This window comes from Rhinichthys klamathensis, unplaced genomic scaffold (genome assembly GCF_029890125.1).
Source record: "Rhinichthys klamathensis goyatoka isolate OS25496 unplaced genomic scaffold, OSU_Roscu_1.1 h1tg000142l_1, whole genome shotgun sequence".
Classification (NCBI taxonomy): Eukaryota; Metazoa; Chordata; class Actinopteri; order Cypriniformes; family Leuciscidae; genus Rhinichthys; species Rhinichthys klamathensis.
The window spans coordinates 580,001-600,000 of NW_026606677.1; the positions used below are offsets into that span (position 1 = coordinate 580,001).

The following is a 20,000-nucleotide window of genomic DNA, read 5'->3' on the forward strand; positions in this document are numbered from 1 at the left end:
GGACATCTGACGTTGTGTGTTATTAATAGTGTAATGCCAGATGAACAGATCAGCACATCTCAGGCTTCATGTCCACATTCAAATCATCCCGATAATCACGGTTTATCTGCTAACGATCATGATGTTCCACCATCAAATAAACCTGAAAGAAGGAGCTCAACTGAACAGATATCAGTGTGTGTGTGTGTGTGTGTGTGTTTGTGTGTGTACCGGAGGCTTTGGTCTTGGCTCGCGTCTGAGCGCTGCCGTACTCGTGGTCGATGGGTTGACTGGACAGTGAGAACACACTGATCTCCGCCACGCGAGCCGGCGCCTCCTTCATGTGGAGAGCCAGAATCTGCCCGCCGTCTGTCGGATGCTGCAACACCTGATCACACACCCGAACACTCAACATCTCAGCCTCAAACTCACACCTGATCACACACCCGAACACTCAACATCTCAGTCTCAAACTCACACCTGATCACACACCCGAACACTCAACATCTCAGTCTCAAACTCACACCTGATCACACACCCGAACACTCAACATCTCAGTCTCAAACTCACACCTGATCACACACCCGAACACTCAACATCTCAGCCTCAAACTCACACCTGATCACACACCTGAACACTCAACATCTCAGCCTCAAACTCACACCTGATCACACACCTGAACACTCAACATCTCAGTCTCAAACTCACACCTGATCACACACCCGAACACTCAACATCTCAGTCTCAAACTCACACCTGATCACACACCCGAACACTCAACATCTCAGCCTCAAACTCACACCTGATCACACACCCGAACACTCAACATCTCAGCCTCAAACTCACACCTGATCACACACCCGAACACTCAACATCTCAGTCTCAAACTCACACCTGATCACACACCCGAACACTCAACATCTCAGTCTCAAACTCACACCTGATCACACACCTGAACACTCAACATCTCAGCCTCAAACTCACACCTGATCACACACCCGAACACTCAACATCTCAGTCTCAAACTCACACCTGATCACACACCTGAACACTCAACATCTCAGTCTCAAACTCACACCTGATCACACACCTGAACACTCAACATCTCAGTCTCAAACTCACACCTGATCACACACCTGAAAACTCAACATCTCAGTCTCAAACTCACACCTGATCACACACCCGAACACTCAACATCTCAGCCTCAAACTCACACCTGATCACACACCTGAACACTCAACATCTCAGCCTCAAACTCACACCTGATCACACACCCGAACACTCAACATCTCAGTCTCAAACTCACACCTGATCACACACCTGAACACTCAACATCTCAGCCTCAAACTCACACCTGATCACACACCCGAACAGTCAACATCTCAGCCTCAAACTCACACCTGATCACACACCTGAACACTCAACATCTCAGCCTCAAACTCACACCTGATCACACACCCGAACACTCAACATCTCAGTCTCAAACTCACACCTGATCACACACCTGAACACTCAACATCTCAGTCTCAAACTCACACCTGATCACACACCTGAACACTCAACATCTCAGTCTCAAACTCACACCTGATCACACACCTGAACACTCAACATCTCAGTCTCAAACTCACACCTGATCACACACCTGAACACTCAACATCTCAGCCTCAAACTCACACCTGATCACACACCTGAACACTCAACATCTCAGTCTCAAACTCACACCTGATCACACACCTGAACACTCAACATCTCAGCCTCAAACTCACACCTGATAACACACCCGAACACTCAACATCTCAGCCTCAAACTCACACCTGATCACACACCTGAACACTCAACATCTCAGCCTCAAACTCACACCTGATCACACACCTGAACACTCAACATCTCAGCCTCAAACTCACACCTGATCACACACCTGAACACTCAACATCTCAGCCTCAAACTCACACCTGATCACACACCCGAACACTCAACATCTCAGCCTCAAACTCACACCTGATCACACACCCGAACACTCAACATCTCAGCCTCAAACTCACACCTGATCACACACCCGAACACTCAACATCTCAGTCTCAAACTCACACCTGATCACACACCCGAACACTCAACATCTCAGCCTCAAACTCACACCTGATCACACACCTGAACACTCAACATCTCAGCCTCAAACTCACACCTGATCACACACCCGAACACTCAACATCTCAGTCTCAAACTCACACCTGATCACACACCTGAACACTCAACATCTCAGCCTCAAACTCACACCTGATCACACACCCGAACACTCAACATCTCAGCCTCACTCTCACACCTGATCACACACCCGAACACTCAACATCTCAGTCTCAAACTCACACCTGATCACACACCTGAACACTCAACATCTCAGTCTCAAACTCACACCTGATCACACACCTGAACACTCAACATCTCAGTCTCACTCTCACACCTGATCACACACCCGAACACTCAACATCTCAGCCTCAAACTCACACCTGATCACACACCTGAACACTCAACATCTCAGCCTCAAACTCACACCTGATCACACACCTGAACACTCAACATCTCAGCCTCAAACTCACACCTGATCACACACCTGAACACTCAACATCTCAGCCTCAAACTCACACCTGATCACACACCCGAACACTCAACATCTCAGCCTCACTCTCACACCTGATCACACACCCGAACACTCAACATCTCAGTCTCAAACTCACACCTGATCACACACCTGAACACTCAACATCTCAGCCTCAAACTCACACCTGATCACACACCTGAACACTCAACATCTCAGCCTCAAACTCACACCTGATCACACACCCGAACACTCAACATCTCAGCCTCAAACTCACACCTGATCACACACCTGAACACTCAACATCTCAGCCTCAAACTCACACCTGATCACACACCTGAACACTCAACATCTCAGTCTCACTCTCACACCTGATCACACACCCGAACACTCAACATCTCAGCCTCAAACTCACACCTGATCACACACCTGAACACTCAACATCTCAGCCTCAAACTCACACCTGATCACACACCTGAACACTCAACATCTCAGCCTCAAACTCACACCTGATCACACACCTGAACACTCAACATCTCAGCCTCAAACTCACACCTGATCACACACCCGAACACTCAACATCTCAGCCTCACTCTCACACCTGATCACACACCCGAACACTCAACATCTCAGTCTCAAACTCACACCTGATCACACACCTGAACACTCAACATCTCAGCCTCAAACTCACACCTGATCACACACCCGAACACTCAACATCTCAGCCTCAAACTCACACCTGATCACACACCTGAACACTCAACATCTCAGCCTCAAACTCACACCTGATCACACACCTGAACACTCAACATCTCAGTCTCAAACTCACACCTGATCACACACCTGAACACTCAACATCTCAGCCTCAAACTCACACCTGATCACACACCCGAACACTCAACATCTCAGTCTCAAACTCACACCTGATCACACACCCGAACACTCAACATCTCAGCCTCAAACTCACACCTGATCACACACCTGAACACTCAACATCTCAGTCTCAAACTCACACCTGATCACACACCTGAACACTCAACATCTCAGCCTCAAACTCACACCTGATCACACACCCGAACACTCAACATCTCAGCCTCAAACTCACACCTGATCACACACCCGAACACTCAACATCTCAGCCTCAAACTCACACCTGATCACACACCCGAACACTCAACATCTCAGCCTCACTCTCACACCTGATCACACACCTGAACACTCAACATCTCAGTCTCAAACTCACACCTGATCACACACCCGAACACTCAACATCTCAGCCTCAAACTCACACCTGATCACACACCCGAACACTCAACATCTCAGCCTCAAACTCACACCTGATCACACACCCGAACACTCAACATCTCAGCCTCAAACTCACACCTGATCACACACCTGAACACTCAACATCTCAGTCTCAAACTCACACCTGATCACACACCCGAACACTCAACATCTCAGTCTCAAACTCACACCTGATCACACACCTGAACACTCAACATCTCAGTCTCAAACTCACACCTGATCACACACCCGAACACTCAACATCTCAGTCTCACTCTCACACCTGATCACACACCCGAACACTCAACATCTCAGTCTCAAACTCACACCTGATCACACACCCGAACACTCAACATCTCAGCCTCAAACTCACACCTGATCACACACCTGAACACTCAACATCTCAGTCTCACTCTCACACCTGATCACACACCCGAACACTCAACATCTCAGTCTCAAACTCACACCTGATCACACACCCGAACACTCAACATCTCAGTCTCAAACTCACACCTGATCACACACCCGAACACTCAACATCTCAGCCTCACTCTCACACCTGATCACACACCTGAACACTCAACATCTAAACCTCAAACTCACCTGATCACACACCTGAACACTCAACATCTCAGTCTCAAACTCACACCTGATCACACACCCGAACACTCAACATCTCAGTCTCAAACTCACACCTGATCACACACCCGAACACTCAACATCTCAGCCTCAAACTCACACCTGATCACACACCTGAACACTCAACATCTCAGTCTCACTCTCACACCTGATCACACACCCGAACACTCAACATCTCAGTCTCAAACTCACACCTGATCACACACCCGAACACTCAACATCTCAGTCTCAAACTCACACCTGATCACACACCCGAACACTCAACATCTCAGCCTCACTCTCACACCTGATCACACACCTGAACACTCAACATCTAAACCTCAAACTCACCTGATCACACACCTGAACACTCAACATCTCAGTCTCAAACTCACACCTGATCACACACCTGAACACTCAACATCTCAGCCTCAAACTCACACCTGATCACACACCTGAACACTCAACATCTCAGTCTCACTCTCACACCTGATCACACACCCGAACACTCAACATCTCAGCCTCAAACTCACACCTGATCACACACCTGAACACTCAACATCTCAGCCTCAAACTCACACCTGATCACACACCTGAACACTCAACATCTCAGCCTCAAACTCACACCTGATCACACACCTGAACACTCAACATCTCAGCCTCAAACTCACACCTGATCACACACCCGAACACTCAACATCTCAGCCTCACTCTCACACCTGATCACACACCCGAACACTCAACATCTCAGTCTCAAACTCACACCTGATCACACACCTGAACACTCAACATCTCAGCCTCAAACTCACACCTGATCACACACCCGAACACTCAACATCTCAGCCTCAAACTCACACCTGATCACACACCTGAACACTCAACATCTCAGCCTCAAACTCACACCTGATCACACACCTGAACACTCAACATCTCAGCCTCAAACTCACACCTGATCACACACCTGAACACTCAACATCTCAGTCTCAAACTCACACCTGATCACACACCTGAACACTCAACATCTCAGCCTCAAACTCACACCTGATCACACACCCGAACACTCAACATCTCAGTCTCAAACTCACACCTGATCACACACCCGAACACTCAACATCTCAGCCTCAAACTCACACCTGATCACACACCTGAACACTCAACATCTCAGTCTCAAACTCACACCTGATCACACACCTGAACACTCAACATCTCAGCCTCAAACTCACACCTGATCACACACCCGAACACTCAACATCTCAGCCTCAAACTCACACCTGATCACACACCCGAACACTCAACATCTCAGCCTCAAACTCACACCTGATCACACACCCGAACACTCAACATCTCAGCCTCACTCTCACACCTGATCACACACCTGAACACTCAACATCTCAGTCTCAAACTCACACCTGATCACACACCCGAACACTCAACATCTCAGCCTCAAACTCACACCTGATCACACACCCGAACACTCAACATCTCAGCCTCAAACTCACACCTGATCACACACCCGAACACTCAACATCTCAGCCTCAAACTCACACCTGATCACACACCTGAACACTCAACATCTCAGTCTCAAACTCACACCTGATCACACACCCGAACACTCAACATCTCAGTCTCAAACTCACACCTGATCACACACCTGAACACTCAACATCTCAGTCTCAAACTCACACCTGATCACACACCCGAACACTCAACATCTCAGTCTCACTCTCACACCTGATCACACACCCGAACACTCAACATCTCAGTCTCAAACTCACACCTGATCACACACCCGAACACTCAACATCTCAGCCTCAAACTCACACCTGATCACACACCTGAACACTCAACATCTCAGTCTCACTCTCACACCTGATCACACACCCGAACACTCAACATCTCAGTCTCAAACTCACACCTGATCACACACCCGAACACTCAACATCTCAGTCTCAAACTCACACCTGATCACACACCCGAACACTCAACATCTCAGCCTCACTCTCACACCTGATCACACACCTGAACACTCAACATCTAAACCTCAAACTCACCTGATCACACACCTGAACACTCAACATCTCAGTCTCAAACTCACACCTGATCACACACCCGAACACTCAACATCTCAGCCTCACTCTCACACCTGATCACACACCTGAACACTCAACATCTCAGTCTCAAACTCACACCTGATCACACACACGAACACTCAACATCTCAGCCTCAAACTCACACCTGATCACACACCCGAACACTCAACATCTCAGCCTCAAACTCACACCTGATCACACACCCGAACACTCAACATCTCAGCCTCAAACTCACACCTGATCACACACCTGAACACTCAACATCTCAGCCTCAAACTCACACCTGATCACACACCCGAACACTCAACATCTCAGCCTCAAACTCACACCTGATCACACACCTGAACACTCAACATCTAAACCTCAAACTCACACCTGATCACACACCCGAACACTCAACATCTAAACCTCAAACTCACCTGATCACACACCTGAACACTCAACATCTCAGCCTCAAACTCACACCTGATCACACACCCGAACACTCAACATCTCAGCCTCAAACTCACACCTGATCACACACCTGAACACTCAACATCTCAGCCTCAAACTCACACCTGATCACACACCCGAACACTCAACATCTCAGTCTCAAACTCACACCTGATCACACACCCGAACACTCAACATCTCAGCCTCAAACTCACACCTGATCACACACCTGAACACTCAACATCTCAGCCTCAAACTCACACCTGATCACACACCCGAACACTCAACATCTCAGCCTCAAACTCACACCTGATCACACACCCGAACACTCAACATCTCAGACTCAAACTCACACCTGATCACACACCCGAACACTCAACATCTCAGCCTCAAACTCACACCTGATCACACACCCGAACACTCAACATCTCAGCCTCAAACTCACACCTGATCACACACCTGAACACTCAACATCTCAGCCTCAAACTCACACCTGATCACACACCTGAACACTCAACATCTCAGTCTCAAACTCACACCTGATCACACACCCGAACACTCAACATCTCAGTCTCAAACTCACACCTGATCACACACCCGAACACTCAACATCTCAGCCTCAAACTCACACCTGATCACACACCTGAACACTCAACATCTCAGCCTCAAACTCACACCTGATCACACACCTGAACACTCAACATCTCAGTCTCAAACTCACACCTGATCACACACCCGAACACTCAACATCTCAGTCTCAAACTCACACCTGATCACACACCTGAACACTCAACATCTCAGTCTCAAACTCACACCTGATCACACACCTGAACACTCAACATCTCAGTCTCAAACTCACACCTGATCACACACCCGAACACTCAACATCTCAGCCTCAAACTCACACCTGATCACACACCTGAACACTCAACATCTCAGCCTCAAACTCACACCTGATCACACACCTGAACACTCAACATCTCAGCCTCAAACTCACACCTGATCACACACCTGAACACTCAACATCTCAGCCTCAAACTCACACCTGATCACACACCTGAACACTCAACATCTCAGTCTCAAACTCACACCTGATCACACACCTGAACACTCAACATCTCAGTCTCAAACTCACACCTGATCACACACCCGAACACTCAACATCTCAGTCTCAAACTCACACCTGATCACACACCCGAACACTCAACATCTCAGCCTCAAACTCACACCTGATCACACACCCGAACACTCAACATCTCAGTCTCACTCTCACACCTGATCACACACCCGAACAGTCAACATCTCAGTCTCACTCTCACACCTGATCACACACCCGAACACTCAACATCTCAGTCTCACTCTCACACCTGATCACACACCCGAACACTCAACATCTCAGTCTCACTCTCACACCTGATCACACACCCGAACACTCAACATCTCAGTCTCACTCTCACACCTGATCCCACACCTGAACACTCAACATCTCAGTCTCAAACTCACACCTGATCACACACCCGAACACTCAACATCTCAGTCTCAGATGACTGATCAACAGCTGGTGTGGACACTAATATAGTCATCATTATGGTTATAGCTATAGCGGGCCGTTATACCTCCGCCATGTCGATGACTCCGACAGCGAGAGTCTTGAAGCCCAGAATGGTTCTGTTTTTGTAGCGTTTCCTTCTCTGAAGCATGATCTGCAGGCGGTTGGCGTCTCTCTTCAGGAAGTGGGAATACTGACACGACAGAAACACACCAGAGGAAACATGGGAACAGCAGACATACAACTAAATGATGTTTAAAGGGATGGTTCACCCAGAAATGATCATTCCGTCATCATTTACTTGCCCTCGTGTCGTTCAAACATGACTTTATTTCTTCTGTAAACGAATATAAGATGAAAAACCGTCGGGGATCAAACACAGGACACCACTGACTTCCGGTGCATGGGCATTTCTCAAATTATCTCCACAGAACACAGTCCCACAGGTGATGACAGACTGATCATTTATTGGTGAAACTGTCTCTTTAATGTTCTAAACAAGTCAAGGAGTCAGAATCGGTTCACAGCGCCGGGCGTCTGTAGCGCTCGCCACGTCACACTGTAAACATGACTGTAGTTTTAACAGTAAAACACTGTAAAACCGTGACAGGTAATTGGTTACCAGTAAGTTCACGTACTGTATACAAAGAAAAACTCTTTAATTAATCTACCTTACATTTTGTGTAATGTGCCATTTTTGAAAGTAAAAAAGAACAAATCATCTTTTAATTTACAGTAAAAAGCCCTAAATGGATATTCCCAGAATTCCCTGTGTAACACTTCACATTTGATGGCTTTTCATTTTATTATCTTTCTTGATAGGCTTTTGTTATCCGTTATGTACATTATGTTTTTACGTTATATCTTATGTTGTAAATTGCATTATTTTAGCAATATAAATGCATTATTGTGTACTTGTGTATATCAGTATTTCCCTTAGCCTGTGATGAGCTGTGATGCGTCATGTGGTTTCCAGTCTTATGGTGGATGTCAGTATTTGGTAAAAGAACAGAATTAAGGAGCAACATGGCCTCGCTAATTCAACAGAAAAGAGCTGCTAGATTTACAGGTTTAAATGTTTTTCTTTTCTTTCTTTTTGTACACGAGTTTACATTTCGACAGCACTTGTGCAGAACGATTGTGTGTTTGTACCTGCAGAGAGAAGCTGAGCTCCAGCTGCGTCTCCATCAGGCCGCTGGGAGGAACCGCGTACTCGTTAGATCGCAGCACTCGTTTGGAGCCCTACACACACACACACACACTCTTCGCATGTAATTCTGAATGACGTCTGAAACTTTGCACTGGCACTTCTCATGTTTATTGCCTCTTTAAGATGAATTGCTTGTTGTTTTCCTGGATAGAAGCATGTGCTAAATTAATAAACATAAATATCATGTTAAACATTCACCATATTACATTTGTTGTCCTCAAATTATTTCATTTTTTTCCTAAATATAAAGATATTACGACATTAAACTGACATCATATAAATGATTCTAACAGAGGGCCGAAGCGTCTTTGCACTCGAGTCGCTCCAGCGCTGCCCGTGATGTTCGACTCTCACCTGGATCTTCACAGCGATGAGCACCGAGTTCAAATCCTTGTCCAGCTCCTTCAGCACGATCAGCTTCTTCAGCGTCAGACTGCAGAGCCTGAGACACACACACACACACACACACACACACACAGAGAGAGAGAAAACTACGTTCACTCGCTGATTCAACCTCATTTCATAATTGATGAATTTTGTAAGCTTTCACACTGAGACATGTATCATTGAACATGAACACTCAATACTACACCATGTCTTCTCTCTATGTAATGCGTGTGTGTGTGTGTGTGTGTGTGTGTGTGTGTGTGTGTGTGTGTGTGTGTGTGTGTGTGTGTGTGTGTGTGTGTGTGTGTGTGTGTGATGGGTGTGTTCAGTGTGTTTCTGTGATGAGATCCAGCACTGGTGAAATGAGACTCTCAGGCATTTCCTCTTCCTGCATCACAGCTGCTCTGAGTTACAGAACACACACACACACACTCACACACACACACACACAGACACTCACACATGTTGTGTTTTCATGTTTTATGGGGACTTTCCATAGACATAATGATTTTTATACTGTACAGACTGTATATTCTATTCCCTTACACTAACCCTATCCCTAAACCTGCCCATCACAGGAAACATTCTGCATTTTACATTTTCAAACAACATCACTTAGTATGATTTATAAGCTGATTTCCTCATGGGGACCAAAAAATGTCCCCACACGAACAAGGATTTCGGATATTGCCATCCTTGTGGGGACATTTTGTCCCCATAACGTAGGGTTTACCAGGCCACTCTCACACACACACACACACACACACACACATACACACAGGGAATCCGTCTCTCTCCACCCAGAGCTCATTCCACACAAAACCATTTCCAGAGATGTCAACATCCACACAGCTGTCTCTCTCTCTCTCTCTCTCTCTGTGTGTGTGTGTGTGTGTGTGTGTGTGTGTGAGTGTGTGTGTGAGTGTGTGTGTGTGTGTGTGTGTGCGTGTGCGTGTGTGTGTGTGTGTGCGTGTGTGTGTGTGAGAGAGACTGTCTGTCTCTCTGTCTGACCCACTTTCTGAGAAATGAAAATCACTGCCATACTAAAACTACATCATCATCATCGTCACTAATGCTGGGATGGCAATAATAATTAATACATTAACTGACGTTCACTTTAATGACCTCTATGTAGATTCTTGAATCCTAAAAATCGATATTTTAGTCTGCGCTGTTTTCAGTTGATGTGTGAACAAAACTAAACATTATTCGTAGCTCCTGCCATACAATAATCACAGTAATATTTGTGCTTTGATACTTTTGATATGAAAGAAAGTCTCAGCTTTCAAATCCTGTCAGTTTCATCAGTAAATGCAGTCAGTAAATGTGTGTGTGTGTGTGTGTGTGTGTGTGTGTGTGTGTGTGTGTGTGTGTGTGTGTGTGTGACACAGAAGAACCGATCATCTCTTCCTCTTTACTAGTTACAGCAGCAAATAAACATCAGTGAACATCAGAAGGAATGATGAAGATACTGAACAACTTCCTGAAATCAATCATGTCTCATAATCCATAAATCAGTGTTTCAACCGTCAATCAAACAGCGGGAGAACAATAATGTCACAAAAAAGTCACATATTACCTCAGAAAAGCCATTCAGTGTCCATGAACTCGATGTCCGCAACAACAGTTGAGGTCTGGACTCGCTGTTTGTATCCGTGATGTATAATAAAAGTCGTGAAATAACTGTAATAACTGTATATTAATGTGCCTCAAACTTGTAAGATAACGGACTCTGACTGATCAACGGACAGCTCGTCACTGTCAGGACGGAGGAGAGAGCCAATCAGATCAGAGAGGGCGGGGCTTCACTGCTTTCGCACGTTAAAAATAAATACGACCTCACGTTATGTCAATCATACGGAAACCCTGAACCGCAACGTAAAAAAAAAAAAAAATCAGTAAAAAAAACAAACAAAAAAATAGCATTTCGAGATTTAAGTCGAAACATTTCGAGATTAAAGTCGAAACCGCAACGTAAAAAAAAAACTAGCATTTCGAGATTAAATTCGAAACATTTCGAGAATAAAGTCGAAACATTACGATAATACAGTCTTCCATAGAAGTGTGTGCATTCATAACAGTGCGCGTCCACTGGCTCAGAGCGCGTGTGTGTGTGTGTGTGTGTGTTATCTGGGCTTTCAACAAAATTCTACACAGGTGCTTCACCAACGTCACGTTCTGGGCGGTAACCCGGATGCGCGGCCATTATGGAGGCACTCGGATGTAAACAACAGCATGGATTGCACTGTTTATGTACTACTGAACACATTGTTACACTAATAAACCACGGAAAAAACACGTGGTAGGTGCGAAATCATATAGAGAAGGACTTGGGAAGCAGGAGAGAGCGCAACATTTTGACAAACTAAAGTTAATATGTGGTAAAGATCCGAACGAGTTAGCTTCTCTAGCACGTAACATTACTGCAATTCTTCCATCTATTTATTATCCCGACATAGGATACGTTCAGATTGTCAGTCCAAAAAAGCACATGAAATCCGTTTCAAGTTACATCCATATGTGGTTTGAAATCCTATTCAAATCACATATCAGGACATCAGCCTCAGTCTGAACGATCGGATTTCGCGTGGTATGTCTTAAAATGCAAACGTCATTTATAGGAAACATGCTGAAAGTCACTGCCGAAACAATGCTGTGTTGTTGCAAATTGCCGGACGAGCAGAAAAGTAACGTTATTATTTCTGAAACCGGCGCAGACGAGCGTGGGGAAAAAGCAGTAGGCTACATACCAGCCTCCAGTCGTCCAGCGCGCCAGTAGCTGATGCTGTACCTCTCTCAACCACAAACGCCTTCTTTCATCAGTTTTTGCACTCTTCTCTTTAACTTTTGACAGTCTATAGCACTCAACATGTTTTTTCCCGATGTGACTGATTGGTACAGACCAAAACTCGACCATTTTTTAGCAGCAATAATCACCCAAATTTGCGAGTCCATTCAGTTCAGTGGCATTATTTACGTTCTGTGCCTCCAAAATGGCCGACTTCCGGATTGATGACGCGTCGTGAAACGCGGAGTATCACAATGGTCCACACTTGATGTGCCAGTGTTTCTGAGGTGTTTTCGTGCTCGTCTAGGCAACACTATCTGGGTCGAGAACACTACAGGAACCGTTCTGTCTCCCTCTTCACCCTAAATACCTTCTGGATACATTTTAAGTGCATCATTCTGTATCCAATCATTTGGCCGGATCCCGTGATTTCCTCAGATTTAATAACCACTAATGGTGGTTGAGGAGAGATTCTCTGATATGATTGTAAAGCGCTTTGAGTGTAGGCCTAGTGGACATATGAAAGCGCTATATAAATGCCTCATTCATTCATTCATAAAGCTGGATATCTCCATCCAGTCTGAAAAGGGTTTTCCGGGGTGGTTTTCCTTTAGGCTAAAGTCTATTCCGGCGCAGTATATTTGATAACGTCCTATAATGGTAGCGCTGGTAGATTGGCACCTGTTGAATTTCCTTTTGTTGAAACAAAACACACACACACACACAGTGTGAAACACTCGCTATGCACCATTATGAATGCCTGTGTGTGCGGCAATGTGAAACAATGGCAAGCACACGCGCAACTTCTACGGAAGACTGTATTCATACTCTCGAAATATTTCGACTTTAATCTCGAAATGCTATTGTTGTTGTTTTTTGTTTTTTTACAGATTTTTTGTTTTTTACATTGCGGTTTCGACTTTAATCTTGAAATATTTCGACTTTAATCTCGAAATTCTAGTTTTTTTGGGGGGGGGGGGGGGGTTACAGATTTTTTTTTTTTTACAGATTTTTTTTTTTTTTTTTTACGTTGCGGTTCAGGGCTTCCGTACAATCACGCTTAAATCAAAATTATTGCATAAAAAGTCGAAAATAGGACTTTAATAGTCATAATTAGGTTAACATGGGGAAGATGCCCCCGTTAAGAACAATTGGATTAACTTTTAAACTGTTAACATATTTAGATGAGTTTGTCATGATGATGATGATGATGATGATGATGATGATGCATCAGCCGATGTGTTATTGTAGGAAATGCTAATTTAGTTGTAGTACAAAATCAAATGAGAAACAACAACATGCCACTTGGGGCCTTCTAAGACAATCCTGGTGGCCCATCTTACCCCAAGGGTCTAATTTGATCTTTTAACTACAAAATAAAAACTATAACTTTTACTCCACAAATTCAGACAAATCATCATCATCATCATCATCATACAGAGAAAGTATCAGAATAATTTGATCTCAAATCAACTCTGGTTCAACCAATGGTGTGTGTTTGGGGCGGAGTTTAACGGTCTGGCTGACCAATGGTGTGTGTTTGGGGCGGAGTTTAACGGTCTGGCTGACCAATGGTGTGTGTTTGGGGCGGAGTTTAACGGTCTGGCTGACCAATGGTGTGTGTTTGGGGCGGAGTTCAACGTCTGGCTGACCAATGGTGTGTGTTTGGGGCGGAGTTTAACGGTCTGGCTGACCAATGGTGTGTGTTTGGGGCGGAGTTCAACGTCTGGCTGACCAATGGTGTGTGTTTGGGGCGGAGTTTAACGGTTTGGCTGACCAATGGTGTGTGTTTGGGGCGGAGTTCAACGTCTGGCTGGCCAATGGTGTGTGTTTGGGGCGGAGTTCAACGTCTGGCTGGCCAATGGTGTGTGTTTGGGGGGGGAGTTCAACGTCTGGCTGACCAATGGTGTGTGTTTGGGGCGGAGTTTAAAAGTCTGGCTGACCAATGGTGTGTGTTTGGGGCGGAGTTCAACGTCTGGCTGACCAATGGTGTGTGTTTGGGGCGGAGTTTAAAAGTCTGGCTGACCAATGGTGTGTGTTTGGGGCGGAGTTCAACGTCTGGCTGACCAATGGTGTTTGTTTGGGGCGGAGTTCAAAGTCTGGCTGACCAATGGTGTGTGTTTGGGGCGGAGTTTAACGGTTTGGCTGACCAATGGTGTGTGTTTGGGGGGGGAGTTCAACGTCTGGCTGACCAATGGTGTGTGTTTGGGGCGGAGTTTAAAAGTCTGGCTGACCAATGGTGTGTGTTTGGGGCGGAGTTCAACGTCTGGCTGACCAATGGTGTGTGTTTGGGGCGGAGTTTAACGGTTTGGCTGACCAATGGTGTGTGTTTGGGGCGGAGTTCAACGTCTGGCTGACCAATGGTGTGTGTTTGGGGCAGAGTTTAACGGTTTGGCTGACCAATGGTGTGTGTTTGGGGCGGAGTTCAACGTCTGGCTGATCAATGGTGTGTGTTTGGGGCGGAGTTCAACGTCTGGCTGACCAATGGTGTGTGTTTGGGGCGGAGTTTAATGGTCTGGCTGACCAATGGTGTGTGTTTGGGGCGGAGTTCAACGTCTGGCTGACCAATGGTGTGTGTTTGGGGCGGAGTTCAACGTCTGGCTGACCAATGGTGTGTGTTTGGGGCGGAGTTCAACGTCTGGCTGACCAATGGTGTGTGTTTGGGGCGGAGTTTAACGGTCTGGCTGACCAATGGTGTGTGTTTGGGGCGGAGTTCAACGTTTGGCTGACCAATGGTGTGTGTTTGGGGCGGAGTTTAACGGTTTGGCTGACCAATGGCAGATGAGGGAGGGTGTGTTCAGGTCATTATTCTGTCATTCTGTTCAGTGCAGAAATTACACACAGACAGACAGACAGACATACAGACAGACAGAAAGAGGGAGAGAGACAGACAGACAGACAGACAGAAAGAGGGAGAGAGAGAGACAGACAGACAGACAGACAGAAAGAGGGAGAGAGAGAGAGATCCATTCATGCAGAAATCAGGACTTCGTTCTACATAACATACATATATCATATAAAAACCTCAGTGACCTGCAGCGTTTCTATTGACAGAACCCGTCTCTCTCTTTCTCTCTCTCTCTCTCTCTCTCTTTCTCTAACAGCGTCACACGTTGTTCTTGTTTCGGTCCATTATCCTCTGCTCTTCTCCTGCATTATTGAGAGCTGCTAAAGCCGCTGCTTGTTTAAAAGCTTCTCGTGAATATTTATGGACTCACTCACGGCTGACAGAGAGCATGATGGGAGAAATCACAAGAAAACATGTGACAAGAAGAAACATATTCAGGACATGTGAGAAGCTGTGAATGTAAAAACAAACACACACACACAAACACACACACGCTCACTCACACTCGCTTGCTCACTCACTCACTCACACACTCACACTCGCTCGCTCGCTCACTCACTCACTCACTCACTCACTCACTCACTCACACTCGCTCGCTCACTCACTCACTCACTCACTCACTCACTCTCACTCGCTCGCTCACTCACTCACTCACTCACACTCACACTCGCTCGCTCACTCACTCACACTCGCTCGCTCACTCACTCACTCACACTCGCTCGCTCACTCACACTCACTCACTCACTCACACTCGCTCGCTCACTCACTCACTCACTCACTCACACACTCACTCACACTCGCTCGCTCACTCACTCACTCACTCACTCACACACTCACTCACTCACTCACACTCGCTCGCTCACTCACTCACTCGCTCACTCACACTCGCTCACTCACTCACTCACTCACTCGCTCACAATCGCTCGCTCGCTCACTCACTCACTCACTCACTCGCTCACTCACTCGCTCACTCACTCACTCACTCACTCACTCACTCACACTCGCTCGCTCGCTCGCTCACTCACTCACTCACTCACTCACACACTCACTCTCACTCGCTCACTCACTCACTCACTCACACTCGCTCGCTCGCTCACTCACTCACTCACTCTCACTCACTCACTCACACTCACTCACACACTCACTCACTCACTCGCTCACTCGCTCACTCACTCACTCACTCACTCGCTCGCTCACTCACTCACTCACACTCGCTCGCTCGCTCACTCACTCACTCACTCACTCACTCACACACTCACTCTCACTCGCTCGCTCACTCACTCACTCACTCACTCACTCACTCACTCACTCACTCACTCACTCACACTCGCTCGCTCGCTCACTCACTCACTCACTCACTCACTCACACTCACTCACACACTCACTCACTCACACACTCACTCACACTCACTCACTCACACTCACTCACTCACACTCACTCGCTCACTCACTCACTCACTCACTCACACACTCACACACTCACTCACACTCGCTCACTCGCTCACTCACTCACTCACTCACTCACACACTCACACACTCACACACTCACACACTCACACACTCACACACTCACACTCACTCACTCACTCACTCACTCACTCACTCACTCACACACTCACACACTCACACACTCTCTCGCTCACTCACTCACTCACTCACTCGCTCACTCACTCACTCACTCACTCACTCACTCACTCACACTCGCTCGCTCGCTCGCTCACTCACTCACTCACTCACTCACACTCGCTCGCTCGCTCGCTCACTCACTCACTCACTCACTCACTCACTCACTCGCTCACACTCGCTCGCTCACTCACTCACTCACTCACTCACTCGCTCGCTCGCCTCGCTCACTCACTCACACACTCAGACGAGCACTGAACACTATTGACCAGAACATGTCACCGCTGTCTTATAAACACCTCAGGAACTGTGGACACTTGTGGAAGAGTTCAACATGATGAGGAGATGATCAGTGTAACTCCACAACAACTACAGAAATGTCTCCGCTAACATTCAGAAACGTGTAAAAGTGAAGCTCTCCCTGAGTCTCTCCGTAAGGCTGCACTCGCTGCTGTTACTCCTGACTCTGGATCAGTGAGATCGGCCTGTGGTGTTATAGCCGGAGTCTCTGAAGCTTGTGTGAAGGCTCCGCCCTCTTCTGAACGGAGGTGGAACTAAAGCTCATTAGCATTTAAAGGGACACACACACAAACGGCGCGTTTTTGCTCACACCCAAAAAGGGGGAAATTTGACAAGCTATAATAAATGATCTGGTATTTTGAGCTGAAATTCCACACACACATTCTGAAGACACCATAGATTTATATTACATCTGGTGAAAAGGGGCGTAATATGTCCCCTTTAAATTTGACTGTTGGTTGTAGTCAGGGTTCTAAATTAACACCCGCCAACCCGCCAAATGCGGGTTAAAATTCATTTTGGCGGGTGTTAATAAAAACTTACTAGACAGTTTGGCCGGTGATGCATAAGGCTCTGTTCTCGGTCATTTATCCCCCTGGCAGTACTTCCTACATTTCCCATGAACACTGTGCCGTAATGCTACGTGATGACGTTTCATACGCCCATTGGCTGCGCATAGAACCAGCGCGAGAAATGATCATGGCAATTGGAAACGAACGGAGCGTACGCGTCCTTCCACCAGAAAACACAAGTAAGATGAAGAACGAGCTAGAGCAGGGAGCATAGACTGAAAGAGGAGGGAGCTAGTAAAGAGATTAAACTAAATGCGGCGGTGGTTGGGACAGACTTCTGGGTTTAAATTTAAATGTCGTTTAACGAGAGATACGTTATTTTTTTAAGTTTAAGGTTTTTATCATTATTTCTGAACAACAAGCTTATACATTAGGCAATATACACAACAAGCTTACTATATATCTTAAGGTTTTCTTTTAGTTGAAAACATTAAACAACAAAAAATATTAACAACAAAAGCATTTGCTCAAGCAGCGCAAACGGGGAAAAAACGCAAAAGAAAAAAAGAAGAGCAGACTGCGCAGTTATCCTACAGAACGTAGCTATACTCGAGTCAGCATATGATTATCGTGTTTATATTGTTTCAAGTTCATGCTGAGAAAAACAATAATATCCACATGCTCGAGAGAGAAAACGCGCTGCGCTGACACAGACGTTGCAGAGACACGTGTGTGTGTGCAAAGTGAAGTAACAGCATGCGTTTTTCTGTTCTTAAAGGGTCACTTCACCCATTTGCATTAAGGTTTGTATTGTTAGAAACCCAGTCATATATTATAATGATGGTGGAATTTTGCTTGTTTTTTTTCTGAGATGGGAGAAAAAAGGATTTAAGTGTTTTACTTCCGTCCTATCGTGACGTAAATATCGTCATTTTGCGTCACGATAGGACGGAAGATAAATTGCATTGCATATTAAGAAAACTACAGCCTTTAGCTCATTATTATTCAAGGGCGTGGGACCCACTCACCCCACCGGCCTATTACAGATCAGTGGGTGGGACTAAACCTGAAGAAACTAAACTTTTAATCCGCCATCTTGCTTGGAAGACAGCAAGCTAAGCTAACAAGCGCTCAAGGAGTTAGATTTACCATAATGCCTGAATTTACGACACACGATATGGAAGACGAGGATTTTGAAAATCTTTTGCTCGAAACTGATGTTCGTGGCTATTTATACGAGCCACAATATATAGCGAAGAGCAGCTGAGGCTGATGGAGGAACAAGAGGCGGCGGCGTCGGCTGTGGCGTCGGCTGCGGCAGCGGCCGCCGCAGGAGACCAGCCCGGCGCAGACGAGAAGCCCGGGCTTGCTCGCGCTGTAGCGAATTGGTGGTGCTCGTGCTGTAACTGTGCGCCTATGGACACCGAGCTAGAGTCTGTCTGCTGCAAAGAATCTCTAAAATGCCAATTCCTTCTAGAAGAAATGTCAGAGGCAGACACGGACATGGAGTTTTGTGCACACGGACGTTTGTGTTGTGATGTGAACCATCCTAGTGTCGCACCGCATATGTTCTGACTGGAACATCCAGGTATCATGCAATAATTCACCATATAGAAAGAAATACAAACGAGGAGTAGCTGCTAATTCGCTAATGAGTTTGCCAATGTAATGGGGTTCGTTGTTGTGGGAAGAATGAGACGGGAATCGGCGAACATTTAAACATTTTAATAGTAAAATAAACAAATACAAAACAAAAGTAAAAGCCAGCAGCCCCGCACTGCTGGCCA

At 46.2% G+C, this 20,000-nt stretch overlaps 1 protein-coding gene across 3 annotated transcripts in view; it reads right to left on the minus strand.

Moving 5' to 3' along the window:
• The window catches only part of zmp:0000000755 (phosphofurin acidic cluster sorting protein 2), a 58,603-nt gene that overhangs the window by 25,758 nt on the left and 12,845 nt on the right, over positions 1-20,000 (minus strand). For all 3 annotated transcript variants that reach the window (XM_056257725.1, XM_056257726.1, XM_056257723.1), the window contains exons 2-5: positions 10,110-10,197; positions 9,698-9,787; positions 8,613-8,738; positions 211-367 (exon numbers count right to left, since the gene is read on the minus strand). In XM_056257725.1, the coding sequence (XP_056113700.1) occupies positions 211-367; positions 8,613-8,738; positions 9,698-9,787; positions 10,110-10,197 (461 nt within the window). The remainder of the gene's footprint in view (positions 1-210; positions 368-8,612; positions 8,739-9,697; positions 9,788-10,109; positions 10,198-20,000) is intronic.